General features: G+C 36.5%; 1 protein-coding gene across 7 annotated transcripts in view; it reads right to left on the bottom strand.

Annotated features, from left to right (window-relative positions):
• CADPS2 (calcium dependent secretion activator 2) overlaps positions 1–16135 on the bottom strand; it is a 536766-nt gene that overhangs the window by 303231 nt on the left and 217400 nt on the right. For all 7 annotated transcript variants that reach the window (XM_081147044.1, XM_081147045.1, XM_081147046.1 and 4 more), the window contains exons 5-6: positions 12623–12859; positions 7398–7519 (exon numbers count right to left, since the gene is read on the bottom strand). In XM_081147044.1, coding sequence (XP_081003170.1) covers positions 7398–7519; positions 12623–12859 — 359 coding nt within the window. The remainder of the gene's footprint in view (positions 1–7397; positions 7520–12622; positions 12860–16135) is intronic.

Below are 16135 nucleotides of genomic sequence, written 5' to 3'. Positions count from 1 at the left end.
ATTAGCATGGGTGTGAACCATAGACCTAATCAACCATCTCAGTGAGGACTGAAGAAAATAGAAACAAGAAGAAATGAAAGAAGGCTGTCAAACTACTTGGAACCTACAGGAATGGATCACAGATTCAGCTGTGAACACAATCTATTCTTCAAGACAAGGGAAGAATGACCCTGAAGGTGATTCAGACACCATCAAGACTGCACTCCCAGCACAGGCCCACAGTATAGTACACGGGGTAGGGCTGCCTCCACCTCTCCACCTTGGTGTCAAAGGGAAGGAACTCTGCGCAACGGAGCTATGTGTTTGTGAATAACAACTTAGCTCCAACAAGCCAGATGACAGCTACTCAGAGCTGCAGTGGCACAACTCTCATCTGGCAAAGCCATAAGCATAACTGCCTGCCCAACAGAGTCACCTAAGTGGGAAAACCACTTTAGTGAGTCTGGAAGGCAAAGCATGAAGCCGAAGAGAACAATTCTTGTCTTCTGGTCAAGATGGTGTCATAGGTAAACGTGGTACTTGAATCCTCCTACAACCACATCAAAATTACAACTAAATTACAGAATAAGCATCACTCAGAACTGCTTGAAATCTAGCTGAATGAAGTCCTACAACCAAGGATATAAAGAAGAAGCCACTTTGAGACTGGTAGGAGGGGCAGAGATGCAGAACTGGCTAGTCCCACACCCACATTTGGCTGGTAAAAATCGGAAGGGATATCCAGGCTGCCGAGTTCCCACCTGAGGAGCGAGGGTTCCCAGCTTCACAGCAGGCCCCTCAGCCCAGGGTTCCAGTGCCAGGAAGAGAAGTCTCCATAACTTCTGGCTGTGAAAACCAGCAAGGATTGAGACTAACAGAGGCAAAGGGTTGTGGGAGTCTCAGGGGGTCCTTTTAAAGGGCTCACACACATACTTACACAGACTCAACACCTCCGAGTTCCAGTGCTGGGACATCAGCTCAAAAAGTACTAGAGACATATGGGGAGAAATTGAATTGTCCTGCAACAGATGAGAGCTGGAGGGGCAGCTTTCTCCAAAACAGAAGTGCTGGCAGAGGCCACTGTGCTTTTCTGAGCCCTTCCCCAAAAGAGCTGGCAGGCACGCACCATATCCCAGTCTCCATTAACCTGCTATAACTGCTATCATTTTTCCACCCTGGTGATTCCCTGAGACCCCACCCCAAACAATTTGCAGGCCCAACCAAGCATTTCCAGTGGCTTTTCCATATGAATGGCCTGTCTTGGCTCATGATTTAGACTTTCCTAAAATCTCTCAAACAAGCAGAATCTAGCCTGTGCATACCCTGTACCTCTCACTAAGTAGTGGACCCAGGCCCCAGCACTAGCAGCAGCTGGACTCACTTCTCAGCTTGGCCTCTCCTGGGCACTTTCAAGCCCAGCACAAGTAGCAGCTATCCACAGATCACTTTGTAGCTCATGTTTGGAGGCCCCGGGCAGAAAAGAGGCTACTGCTGACCTTGGCCTGCATCTACTGGGAGGCCCCAGAACCAGTGTGTCCAGTGGACAGCTTCAGAAAGTGTCAGAAGCACCATACAACTACCTCTACAAGCAACACATGCAAGAGGCAAACTCAGTAGGCACCAGAGCCCCACTGAAGTAAGTCCTGCTCTATGGGTAAGCCCCTGAACAGCTGATCCTTCACTGTGGTTGAAGCCTGTCCTCACAGCCATTTGGCCTGGGGTTAAATCCCTCTCATTGACATGCCAACAGCAATAAAGGATCAAATATAATATAAGGGTGTACACGGCACGCCTAGAAGTGGAGGAGAGGGTGCACCTGGAGTGCCCAGTTCAGGTGAACAGGGAGGCTGTGCCCCTGGACCCTACGGGAACCTACTACAATTGGACACTTGACCAAGCCTGGGAGACATAGCAGATTTACCTAATACACAGAAAAAAACACAGGGAGGCTGCCAAAATGAGGAGACAAAGAAACATGTCAAAAAAGAAAGAACAGAACAAAACTCCAGAAAAGGAACTCAGCAAAATGGAGACAAGCAATCTACTAGATGTAGAGTTCAAAACACTGGCTATAAAGTCGCTCAGTGAAGTTAAGGAAATAGCAGATGTACTTAGAACTTCAACAGTGTACCAAAGGACATGGAAACCATAAAAAAGAACCAGTCAGAAATGAAGGATACACTAACTGCAATGAAGAATAAATTACAGGGAATCAACAGTAGAGAAGATGAAGCTGAGATTCAAATCAGCAATTTGGAATATAAAGCAGCAGAAAAACCTCCAATAAGAACAGCAAAAAGAAAAAAGAATTAAAAAAATGAGGATACTTTAAGTAGCTTCTGGGACAACTTCAAGAGTACCAACATTTGCATCATGGGGATAACAGAAGGAGAAGAAAGAGAGCAAGAAGTTGAAAACGTATTTAAAAAACTAATGAGAGAAAACTTCACTAACCAGGTGAGAGAAATCACCAAGACACATCATAATTAAAATGCAAAAGGTTAAAGACAAACAGAGACTCTTACAAGCAGCAAGAGAAAAGCAGTTACCTGCCTACAAGGGAGCTCCCGTAAGACTGCCAGCTGATTTCTCAACAGAAACTTTGCAGGCCAGAAGGGAGTGGCAAGAAATATTGAAAGTGATGTAAAGCAAGGACCTATAACTAAGGGTACTCTACCCATAAAGCTATCATTTAGGATTAAAGAACATATAAAGAGCTTCCTAGAGAAGAAAAAGCTAAAGGAGTTCATCACCACTAATTCAGTATTACATGAAATGTAAAGGGTCTTCATTAAGAAGAAGAGAAAAAAAGATAAAAAAATATGAATAATAGAATGGCGATAAATACATATCTATCAAAAATTGAATCTAAAAAACAAACATGCAAGCAAAAAAGAAACACACCCATAGGTACAGAAAACATTTTGACAGCTGATAGATGAAAGGGTGGTTGGACGGATGGGTAAAAAAGGTGAAGGAATTAAGAAGTACAAATTGGTAGTTACAGAATAGTCATGGGGATGTAAAGTACAGCATAGGGAATATAATCAATAATATTCTAATAGCTATGTATGGTGTCAGGTGAGTAAAAGATTTAGCAAATTACATAATGTCCAGTTACTGGGGTGTATCTCTGAAACTAATATAATATTGTATGTCAACTGTAATTGAAAAATACAAAATGATTTTTTTTAAAAAGAATTATTCTCGAACCAAAATAATCTTTAAAAAGGTTGGTAGACACAGAGTCCTGATTTAAAACTTATAATCAAGACAATGTGATATTGGAACAAAGATACATATGTAACAATGGAATGGAATTGAGAGTGCAGAAATAAACACATGCATCTATGATTTCAAAAGGGTACCAAGAAAATTTAATGGGGAAGGAATAGTTTCTTCAATAAATGGTGTTGGGACAACTGACTGTCATACACTAAAGAAGGAAGGTGGACCCTTACATCAGATCATATGTAAAAATTTACTTAGAATAGATCAAGGACTTATATGTAAAGAATAAAATAGTGAAAATCTTTGGAGAAAACATAGGGACAAATCTTTGTGACCTTGGATTTGCTACGGAGTTTTAGATACAATACAAAAGCATAAGCAACAGAAAAAATTGGAGTTAATGAAAATTTTAAAACTTTGTACTTCAAAAGACAATACACCAAGTGAAAGACCCTCTAAATGCAATAAAACATTTGAAAATCATATATGTGATAAGGGTCTACTATCTAGAGCAGTGATTTTCAACCTTTTTCATCTCATGGCACATATAAACTAATTACTAAAATTATGCAGCACACCAAAAATATATTTTTTGCCAATGTGACAAAAAATAGGTATTATTTTGATTGATTTACAAAATAATAATAATTACCTACTCTTCTGCTCCAATGTGACTTTTAAAAAAAATTTTACTTATTCATTGCTTTTACAGAGCGGAAATGAGAGAGGGAGGGGGGGGAGGAGGAGGGGGGGGGAGAGAGAGAGAGAGAGAGAGAGATTTGCGTTCCACTTATTTATGCATTCATTAGTTGATTCTTATATGTGCCCTGACAGGGCATTATACCCACAACCTTGGTATATTGAAACGATGCTGTAACCAATTGAGCTACCCAGCAGCCAGGACCAAAGTGACTTTTTCTTTTATTGTTCAAAATATTACAGATGTCCCTTTTTCTCCCCTCTGAACCCTTCCACCCCATTTACCCTTCCCTTCCCAGTCCCTCACCACACCATTGTCTGTGTCCTTGGGTTATGCATATAAATTCTTTGGTTAATCTCTGCCCCCCGCCCGCCCCTCTCCTTCCCTCTGACATCAGTCTGATCCATGCTTCCATGTCACTGAATCCAAAATGACTTTTAAAAAAATCAAATGCCTATACTTGTATATAAGGATTTCTGGTACCAAGAATTAACCAATCAGATGCAACCTTCTTATGTGATGTAACCAATAAGAAGCAACTCTATTATTATGACCTTTTTTTTCTTTCTTTTTTTGTTGTCATTTTTTCTTTGACAATCTAAGGGAAAAGACGTCAGTGCTCCTAACTAAATAGTCAGGTATTGCATGTTTTAAAAATTCTTGTACACCATTCTTGCAGTTGAAAATACCTGATCTAGAGTTATATAAACAGCTCTTATAACTAACCACCAAAAGACAACTCAGTTTAAAAATGGGCAAAACACTTGAATAGACATTTCTCTGAAGAAGATAAACAAATGGCTAATACAATGTATGAAAAGATGCTCAACATCATTAATCATTACGGAAATGCAAATCAAAACCACAACAAAATACCACTTCACCCTTACTAGGATGAAGATATATATCTATATCATCTATATCTCCATATATCTATCTCTATAGCTATATCTTTATCTATCTATTATCTATCTACCATCTTATCTAATTTTTTAATTCAAATAACCAGCATTGGTGAGAATGTGAAGAAATTTGACTCTCGTACAACCTTGGTGGGAAAATAAGGGGCAGTCATTAAGAAAAGCATTTTGGTGTATCCTCAAAAAACTAAACATAGAATTACCATATGATTCAGTAATTCTGCTGCTAGCAATATACCCAAAAGAATTGAAAACAAGTACTAAGACAGGAATCTGTACACCCAGTTTAATTTGCAACATTATTCACAGTAGTCAAAAGGTGGACACTATCCAAGTGTCATTAGCCTAGATCAGAGATTTCCAGCAGGTGTGCCACAAGAATTTTAAAAACATGCAGTACCTGACTTTTTAGTCAGGGCATCAACCACTTTTCCCTTAGATTGTCAAATAAAAAAAATGACAGCAGCCAACACAACAGCCGTCCAGTGTAAATGAATCAAAATTATACCTATTTTTTTTGTCAAATCGGCAAAAAATATATTTTTTAGTGTGCCGCAGAATTTTAATAATTAGTTTAAGTATACTATGAGATGAAAAAAGTTGAAAATCACTGGCCTAGATGCATGGATAAATAAAATGTGGTATATAGATACAATGGAATATTACTTAGTCATGAAAATAAATGAAGTCCTGACATATGCTACAAGATGGATGAATCTTGAAAACATTACACTAAGTGAAAGAGGCCAATCACAAAAAAGCACATATTATATGATTCTATTTATGTGAAAATGTCCAGAACAGACAAATATATAGAGTCAGAAAGTCAATTAGTAGTTGCTTAGGGCTAGGATGATTTGAGGCTGATAAGTAAAGGGTACAGAGTTAATTTGTAAGGCGGTAAATGTGTTTTCAAATTGGCTATGGCTGCACAACTCTGTGAATAATATATTCTACAGTACTAAAATAGCAGATCTTTACAACAAACACCAAACCTCCCCTTGACTGCATATGTTCTCTCTCACCGCCTCCTGAGAGGTTTTAACCTCTTAAATCAGCTGTTTTCCCTCATTATTTTCACTTCATCGTCACACTGTAAGTCAACTCTATAGAGCTGCAGGAGCAAATACTACACTCTCAAATAAATACTATGAGGAAGTCATAAAAATAAGTTTAAGGAGCTGACTTAATAAATTCTGAATGTGTGCTACCAGGTACTAGGATATAAAATCATATAGGACAAGACCCCTTTTCTCAAGTGAACACACATTACAAAATAAACAGATAGGATACACATTTGTGTAAAAGTTAAAAAGTGATGAGCCAGAAAATACCTGCTTCCTGTTAGATTAACTAAAGGGAAGGGTTGTTCTCAGGAAGTGATATTTAAGTTAAGATTCTCATTACCAAGGATCCCGCCAGAAAAGGTAAAAGGGAAGACAACTCCAGGCAGAGGGAAAAGCAGGTGCAACGATGAAAGTCGTTCATACCTTTGAGGAACTGCATGGAGTCCAGGGTGGCTGGACAGTAAGTGGACCAGGGGAAGGAAGGGACATGGTGACGTCCCAGAGGTAATGAGACTGGCCAGGGACAGACTTGTAGGGCTGTGTAAGGCAAGGTGAGAAGTTTCAATTGCTTCTGCTCAATTCCTTAACACTCTGTGCAAATCTCTCCTGTTACACTTAATGCTCTGTAACCACCCTACAGAATGCACCTGCCCTAAAGAAAATGAGTTTCTTATTCATCTTCATCCTCAGGCTCTAACCAGTACCTACCCAAAACCTCAAAAGAGGTTTCCTGAATGAACAGGCCACATGTTGGTTCTGTGATAGGGTAAAAATCCTTAATCCTATAAATCCTGCAAGAAATTTTGAATAAAGTTCAAGTGGAAGAAAGAGAAGTTCTTCCTAAAGACAGTGTACAAATGAAGGCCAGGCAAGTTTCATCTGAATTCCTCAGGCCAGTCTGGTTATTTCTGCCAGAGACTGGTTTCCCAAATTTAAATCACCTAATAAAGAACATCTTCCAAACTTAAACGCATTCCCAGAATTTGAAACATAAAACAGTCAGCAAAGAACAGCTTTTCCCTCTCTGATTATGGCAGGGTAGTTATTAACAGGGTCTCTAACTCATGCCTACTCCTAAAGTGTTCCAAGGCCTTGTGCAGAATTATGGTAACTCCCTCAACTTCACCACAGAGCTATTATCCACAGAAATAAAAATGCTCTTAGGTTACAATTATAATAACTGAAACAGGATCAAGTACTATCTTTTAAATAACATATTAATGACAGCACATGCTATCCTTATAAATGACTTACATTTTATATTGCCTAATAATTAGCTTCACATTTGCATGTTGAATTTTCTGTTTGTACTACAGGGATTCTGTTACAGTCCTAATTGTAACATTATTATCCAGAAAGGCACACACTCATTCTAACATAGTTCAGAAAAAGGTAGCCAAGTAACCATTTCAGAATGTCAAACCATACAACTGTGCAAACAAATAAAGCATGTTTTCTTGGGAGGAAAAAAACAAAACACATTTTTTTCAGCTGGCTTACTGTGGCCTTGAGGCTTCCGCCTGGTCTGTCTGCAGTTTCTCTCCTCCTTCCACTTCCATTGTGCAGTAAACAATTCGATTGGGAGCGACTGACTTCAAACCTTGCACTTCCATTATGACAATCTAATGATAAAAATTTTAAATGATATGTCAAGTTGACAATTTTTAGCTATTGAGAGAGACAGCAGCATAAATTAAAACTGGATAGACCAATTGAAAAAAATTATCTGGTAACATAAATGAAATTTTATCTTCCCAAGAATCCCTCTATTTACTATCCTTCCATTCATGTTAGGGATAGCAAAAAACATCCTGAGCATCTGAAGAGGTATCTCCTAACAGCGACTAAAGTAAGGTTAAAGTCTCTAAATATAACCCACAGTGAATTAAGTGAGATTTAAACTCAGATCCTTAAACAATTATGGCAACTCTTTATGAGGTAAAGCAAAATTACAAACGAAAATTCAGTGCATTTGATAAAAGAAGTACACACTGAGTTTCACATAAAGTGTTATATTTATTACTTGCAGACAAGTTACCATCAGACCAATTCATTGATGTCAATATGTGACAGCATCAGAAATTTTCTATACTCACTCATTTCAGATGACTATTTATAAAGGAATTTTCTAAAGAAAATTAAATTATTTAATTTTGACTATTATATATAAAGAATTTATAAAAGAATTTTCTTTATGGTCATTTTATACCTTATTATCAAAATAATATAAAAAATATAACTTGCCACTGAACATCTTAATACTAACTTGCAAAGGAAAAGGTAAATTTGCCATCCATTAAAAGCATGTACTAATTTAATGCAGTACACTGGAAAAGGGTGCAAAGACTGATATTACCTTATGGAGTTATAATTCCTGAAGGAAAAGGAAACGTATTTTCAAGTGTGCTTTTTATGTTTTTATAAAAGGCTGCCAATCTTAAAAGATTCATGCTGAATGTATACATAAAATATGATTAGTTGCCATAGTCTTTCTATCAAACTTGAATCATGAAGTTCTCTAAATTCTCAAATTTTAATTTGTAAAATATGCTCAATGGCATTTTCATATACGCACATTCACTTCCTTATTGATCTCATGTTGTATTTGTATAAACAAGATTACTAGCATTCATGCCATATAGCTACCAAAATCTCCAGCAAAACATTATATATATCATTTATTGACCATTTAATACATTATTAAAGTCATAATACTTTTCATAGAGTTGTGATATGAATTTTAAGCTCTCAAAGAAACAAACCATGTTAAAATAACCATTTTTTCTTTCAGCTCTGGTATAACAGAAGTGTTATGTTTATAAATACAAATGCATATTGCTTTGCTTTGTTTTTTCAAAAAAATATATGGGAAACTGATCATGGAAAAATAAAGATAAAATTCAGGACCATTTTCCTTCCTCAACCAAGCCTTTTGTCATTTTTTTTTCACATTTAAATACATAGCAACATATGAATAAAAAATAAGGACTTAAAACAGACTAAGAGAATTAATGGAAAATAGCTATTATCTTTCACAGCTGCTCTAATACTCAAGGATGGGGTAAAATACTAAATCTTGTTTAAGAAAAATAAACAAAAGATATACATTTTTAATAAATAAAACTTGCTGTTAGTAATACTGGGACTCATTAGAACCCTATGTAAATAAAATAACCAGAAGCTGAGACAAATGAAATATGTAACCATATCAATTAAAAGCCACCTACATATCAGCTTACCACCATGACTCTAAAGACCTCTTAATTCAATGATAAAAATATTTGATGGTCACTTAAAATGTGTGAAACAGGAGAACTGCATACCACAGAGAAGTCAAGAAATCTTGATGGCATTGGTTCATATTTGGGGACAGGGTTGTTTGCACTGCATCTCTCTGTACTGTGTTTAAGAGCCAAAGTGCAAGAGAGAAGGAAGGCAGCATCTGCTTGACACTATTTCTGTCATTACAAGCTGCTGTAAACAGGACCTCCTAAAACATTCAGCTTGTGAGACCACTTTCTGTTCCTCAAAACAACGCTCCCATCAGTGCTGGGATATTTTATCCTGCACAATAGCCACTTTCAAAAGATGTTACTTCTGTTATGAGCCCATACGCATAAATAAAACAACACAATTCTACAGATATAATTGCCAAAAGAAAGAAAGAAAAAAAACCACACATAGCCATTCTCAATCATTAATGATGAAGACAGCCAAAAATTAATTTCATGGACCATCAAATTAACCTAATTTCAGGTCACTGTTTCAAACCAATTCCCAGAAAAACTTGATAATGGAACTAAGGAAAATAAAACTATTGTCTTTCATCTTCTCTTCCCTGATCTCTTTGTGACTGATACAATAAAGATAACAAGGAGACCAAGTTATTCTAGAAGCAAAACAAAGGAGGCATGTACAAAATATGAAACTAGAAAACATACTTCTGAATAACGCATTGCCCACAGCGTTATGTGGCACTCAGCCATGTCGGCTGCGGGGAAATGAAGCTGGGCAGGATGGTGAGCCGGGGACTACATGCCTCCAGGCACAGAGGAAGCCAGGAGGTCAGCCAGCCTAATACCAACGAAAACACTAGGCGCAAAGTCCACTCTATTCCTGCCATGACTCAATGTCAGAGATGAATGTTTGCTTTCCTGGCCTTACCTGCATATTTAACTTTAATATACCATTGTATGTATGGCTTACTGTTTTGTGGATTCGCTTATCTCTTGCTTTATTACTCTCTCTGAAGTCTTCCTGAGTGAAGAGACCTGACATAATCTTTGTATAGCTAACTGATGCTTTTTGATATCATCAAAGTCCCTAATTAAATATTTATCAAGTCAAGTGTGTGCTAGGCACTGTTTTAGGCTCTTGCTATACTTCAGGAAACAAAAAAGAAAGAAAAACAACCAAAAATATCTTACCTTCCTGCAACTTACATTCTAAGCAGAAAGTCAGGTAATGAACAATAAACATGATAGATGTCTAAATGTGCCATGTGATAGAATTGTGGCAAAATTAAGCTAGGTAAGGGAATGAGGTACGGTGGGAGAAGAGAGGAGTGGGTAGCAATTAAGAATATATAAATTTTGAAAACTTTTTCAAATCTGCACTTATTCCTTAGACCTGGACTTCAGTTCTTAAACAAGACTCCACCATACCTCCACCAGACCAACTCTAAGCCTGACTGATGATATGTGAGACCCTTAAACTGGATTACCTGCTTGCCTTTCAGAGTTTCTTAGGCTAAATCTGGGGTCTGAGGAGCAAGGCTTGGAGAATGGGCTGGGATAATTATTCAGTTTAGCTAGGCTGGGGTTGCAGGCCCTGGGGCAGAGCAGTACCTGCTCTATTCTCTCAGGAGTTCTACAGGTAAGTGCTGTACAATCTGCTCTTCACATGGTTTCAATTTATTACTAGACATGTAACTTCTACTTAAAATACTGTGGGCACCAGGGAATAGATCTGCATTGCGCTATCATAAGAAAATATCTCCCTCCTATGGACAGAGCAATAAAGAATATCAAAACAATTTTATAAATATGCAAGCTTCTCATACCATGCAAAATTAAGTTTTAACTTGTCTTCACTTAAGACCATTTTACTGTTAACTGAACAGACCTTTTTAACATACTGGCAATAAAGTTGAGAATAATAATTCCTAGTTTCACCCAAGCACTAACTCACAAGCATAATTTTGTTTACAAAAGAGAAAACAGAATTGATAAGAAGCTAATAATTATTTACTGTTATTAGACATTTTTAAAAGGAGAAAATGTTTTGAACTGTTTCCAGTTCTGAGTGTTTATAGAGGTAATGGTAGATTTAATCACCAATTATTTTTATCATTAGTGAATTTAAATGTCAAACTCATAGAAAAAGTTATATTGTAATTAAATAATTTGGCACTTTACATTTTAGTCAGTAAGAAATCTGAGGCAGGAATGATAAGGAAATTCCACCTGTAAAATACCATGTCATTTCAAAGTAAACAGCCTTAGGTTAAGAGGCTAAAGAGATTAAGAAGAAACCTAGTATGCCGCAAAGCCATTTGCAAAGTCATGAGGTAATTCCAGAACTATGTCCTGCGCCAGAAGAAAACCTCTTATTTCTACTCTGAAACCAAATTTAATCTATTAACCAACAAAGAAATTGTTAGCCTGGAAGTTAAGAAAGTGAGAGGCAGTTGTTTTTCCCCCAAGCTTAAATTTATCTTAGAGATGGATAAGTGGAGAAAAAAGAAAAAAAGCAAATTTGATTTTTTTTTTTTTTTTTTTTGCCATAAACTAAGCAAGCCAAGTATAGGAATATTTCACAAAGAAATTTAAAACCATGCCTCCTAAAACTCCAGGGTACTTTTCTTTGTCATTCAGCAAACTCAAAGAGCAGCACTGGGAACCAGCAGAGGGAGAATGTAGCAATGCAAGCCAGGAGGTGAAAGCCTTAATATAATCTTTGAGAGAGCTATAAATTTCAGCTTGATATTGCTAGGGTGGATGTGCAGTGTGTATTAACCCACAGACATATGTGGATTAGCAAAGAAGAAATGTAATTATGAGGATGGGCCACAGGAGTAACAGTCAGTTATCAATATCTGGTCTCCAGTGATTTGTGTGAAAGAGATGAAACTCTGCAGTATTGGAGAACACAATTTTAAAGGCGTGACTTTTATTTCGGTTCTTTATAATACTGATTGTGCCTATAATGAAACTGGATGTTCTGCAAAGGAAGAAGTCTCTATGTTTCTTCACCTATATGCATCCAATATTGTGCAGTTCAGCTGGTTTATGTGATCTGATTCTAGAAAGATGATCTCATAGGGGAAGTCGATAAAAAAATAATAATAATAATAAAAGGCTAACTGAAAGCCTGAAAGGAGTTGCCAAATTACAGAGAATGAATTTATATGTTTAAATCCTACTTCCACCCAAGTGCATTTTGGTGCTTCCTTTAACAATAAACTTATACTAGCCTAAGTTGACACAAAGACAACTTGCCTCAAAACTTTTATTATTATTTAATCCTAATAGTGCTGTTATGTTTAAAGGAGAGTTTATATTATTTGCATTCACAACCTGATTGTCTTGCAAATGAAGAATAACTTAACTTCTTCAAAATATACTGTACTGTTTTAAATTTGAAAGGTTACCACAAAGGTCAGCAGAAACAATGTGCAGCCTCATCAGTACTGTCAGAGGTGAGCATGGGATGAGGCCACTTACCTCTAAGGTGAACGACAGAACCACGTCAGACTTTGACAGCTGAATCTCACTCTCGTCTCCCATGTCCAAAAATGCAGAATTCTGTGAACGTTTTAATTTTTGTAGTTTAAATTCTGGGCCACCTTTTGAAACTGGAAGACTTTCCAAATTGGCCATTAGCAAATTCACTGAAGACCGCAACTCTTCTATATACATATTCTCCATTTCTTTTGCTATAAATTTGGGAAATTTTCTTTCCTTGAAAATAATTTTTAAAATAACAGTGTTAGACAAGTCATATTCCCAGTTTGTCATAAAACATATTTTGTATATATTGACTCTTAGAAATTGTGACACTAGATACAATGCATTTACTTTAGTCTCTAAGCTTTAAAAGCCTCGGGCTCTGGCAATTTTGATTGTATCTAAAGGTATGTTATATACCCTCTGTTGAGGATCATTATGGTACAAAATGAATAACATTATATACATTTCCACATTAACTTTATTTTGATAAGGTATCTGCTTAAGGGATAAACAAACTCTGAAAACATACATATAAGCAGTTTTAGTGCACAGATGAATCTTAATTAGTCACTGTTAGCTTTGAAATGCTGGCAGTATCTGGCCTAGAAAAACAATGTTCACTGTGCACTGCTTTGCCTTTTAGGAAACAAATATTTTAACAATATCTTTCTTTATTACACAAATGTGCAATGTTTGGAGGGTATGCTTTTTATAAGCAAGCATTCAAATGTAAAAAAACACACCATAATATTAAATAGCAATATAGTCATATTTCTAAAATTGGTTAACTTTCATGTTACACAAATGTGTCAAGATCCCTTATATCCATAAAGCCAGATTTTTAGTAAAGGCTTAGAAAAATTTAAGTTTAAAGCAAAAAGCCAATTTATGATAAAAGCTCAAAGTAAAAAAGAAAGTAACAATATCATTTTTAAAGATTCTATTTTTTTCTGAATTACATGAGCATTGCCATTCAATTCTTCTATCTCTGCACTCAGGTTTCTGTTTCTTCCACCCAATTAAAAACAAATTCCAAATATTGATATTTACATAAGATAGTGAGAGAGATTGCCAAATTGCTCTTAGAGGAGATTATACAAATTTCTATTCCCACAAACAGCAAATGAGATTTCTTAAGACTCTTAGCTCTGTCTTTTATCTTTGACAAGCTTGCACTTAGCTCTTCTCTCTTAAAGGTGGAGGGTATAGAGCATTAGACTATCTAGGGCACTGTAACGTAACAGCCACTGTAAAAAACTAGCTGGGGTGAGAGCAGAGCAGCCATCTTTCAAATGATCGCCTAAATCTCCAGAAAACCAATGCCTTCACTATTGTTTCCCCTGATATCATTCAAACTAAGTTATGCATCTCTGTATGATTGGAGCACATCCAGTGTGTGTTCATCAACCTGCAGCTAGGCTCTGCCTCACCTGCACCAGCTCGTTCTGGGGATGGGAAGACCATCTGGTATCACTTCTCAAATCAGTCCCAGCGTCTCAGGCCACCTGTTCTGCTTCCCCCCCACATAACCTTCACATATTTCTCTTAAAATAATTTACACATAATCAATATTAAAACTGCATATTTATTATCACAGAATGATTAAAATTCTACATTCATAATTAACTTTCCCAAGGAAGATTAAGTAACCTTTTAATATTCCACTATAGTTTTAAGCAACATTCCAAAATAGTAAGTTTACATCCTCAGTTATAGAATACCTTGATTTCCTTTGGGGGAAAAAATAATGCTTTGGGATGGTTTTTCAATATAAGCACCAGAAAAAGAAAAAAAACAAAAAAAAAACAAGCCATAAAAACTGATTTTTACACTTGTGAACTGACTTTATAAGCTGTCATAAAAAGCATCCAAAACTCAGAAATAAGGCAAAAAGCTGAGGGGGCAGGTCCTTTCAGTGCCATATGGGGGCAAAGGCCAGCCAAGGACAATCTGAAGAAATGTGCTTAGTTCAACTTTCTGTTTATTATTGATTAAAGGTCCCAGACAGTGAAGTTACATGTTACCTTATATAATTTCATCTGAAAAATGTGCAAATAATCTGTGTCTAGTGAGTCAAATAATCCAATGGTTACAGTTTAAATCCTAGTTAGAAATTAATCACTTTTATAGGTTCATAAATCTTATTTTACCTTTACCCCAAAACACCCAGTTTTCAAATGCTCTTTGGACTAGTTTTAACATCTAACTAGTTTGCTCGTTAATTATGCATTGAATGAAATCTTCATTGTATGTTTATTTTATATTTGTATGAGAGTCATAGCTGTGCCTTTTAAAAATAATATTTTAGCAAAGCAAAAGGCAAATAGATCATGTTTGAAAGTTTGGGTGTGCCAAATTTTTTTTCAAATTTTTGTGGTGTTATTTTATGGAAAACAGCATTAGCACATGAAAAAAATCTATTCTTTGTTGTTGTTGCTGTTGACACTATTACAGATGTCCTCCACCCCCCTCACCTTTGCCCACCTCTACCCAGTCCCCGACACCCCTCCCCTGGTCTTCCACCTTTCCACCACATTGTTGTCTGTGCCCATACACAGACACACACACATATATATATATATACACATATATATATATATATGTATCCACCCCCCCCTTTGGCAACTCTCTATTCTTATTTAGCTTTAATTAAAATCACTTCATTCACTATCATTTTTTCAATGAGGAGACTGATAGGAATTACCAAACTTGAATATTTTGTCAGCATTTTCAAAATTTTCAGGAACTCAACTATACTAGAATTTTTTTCTCTTTGAAAAAAAGTGGCAACTCTGTTTTAATGTTTTGAGGTTTATTGATAGTATTTCATCAAACTTATTTAACCTGCTTGTGTTGCCTCTTTCTTGGAAACAGAACCAATTATTCATCAGACAAGTATACATGTTAAATTTGATCTTTTAAATTAAAACAGCATCAGAAATAGGGTTACTCTCTATCTAGTTTAACTGTGAGTCACGAAATGTCTGCTATGTGTTCTACTCTAGGCCCTTAGAACGTAACCACAAAGATACTGACCAAAAAATCCTCTGTACTATGGAGCCCATATTTTACTGTAAGGAGACGCATATCATAAATAAGCAAATCATTTCAAAAGGCAGAAAGTGATCAGTGCTATTGGAGAAAAAGTTCAGATGGGGACATGGAGTGGAAAGGTGTTGCAAATGTACATAGAGTGGTCAGGGAAGGTCTCAATGAGGAGATGACCTTTGAGCATAGAAGCAAAGGAGGGAGTAAGATGATCAATTTTATATGTCAACTCAGCTATGCTAAGGTGCCCAGTTGTTTGGTCAAACACTAGTCTAGGTGTTGCTGTGAAGACATTTTTTAGATATGATTAGCATTTACAATTAGTACACTCTGAGTAAATCAGATCGCCCTCCCATATGTGGGTGGGTCTCATCCGATCAGTAGAAGGCCTTAAGAGCAAAGACAGGTTTCCTTAAGCAGCAGCAATTCTGCCTCAATATCGTAACATGGAAACCTTAC

Source organism: Miniopterus schreibersii (assembly GCF_964146895.1).
Source record: "Miniopterus schreibersii genome assembly, chromosome: 9".
Lineage (NCBI taxonomy): Eukaryota > Metazoa > Chordata > Mammalia > Chiroptera > Miniopteridae > Miniopterus > Miniopterus schreibersii.
This window is presented reverse-complemented; position numbering and strand designations above follow the sequence as displayed.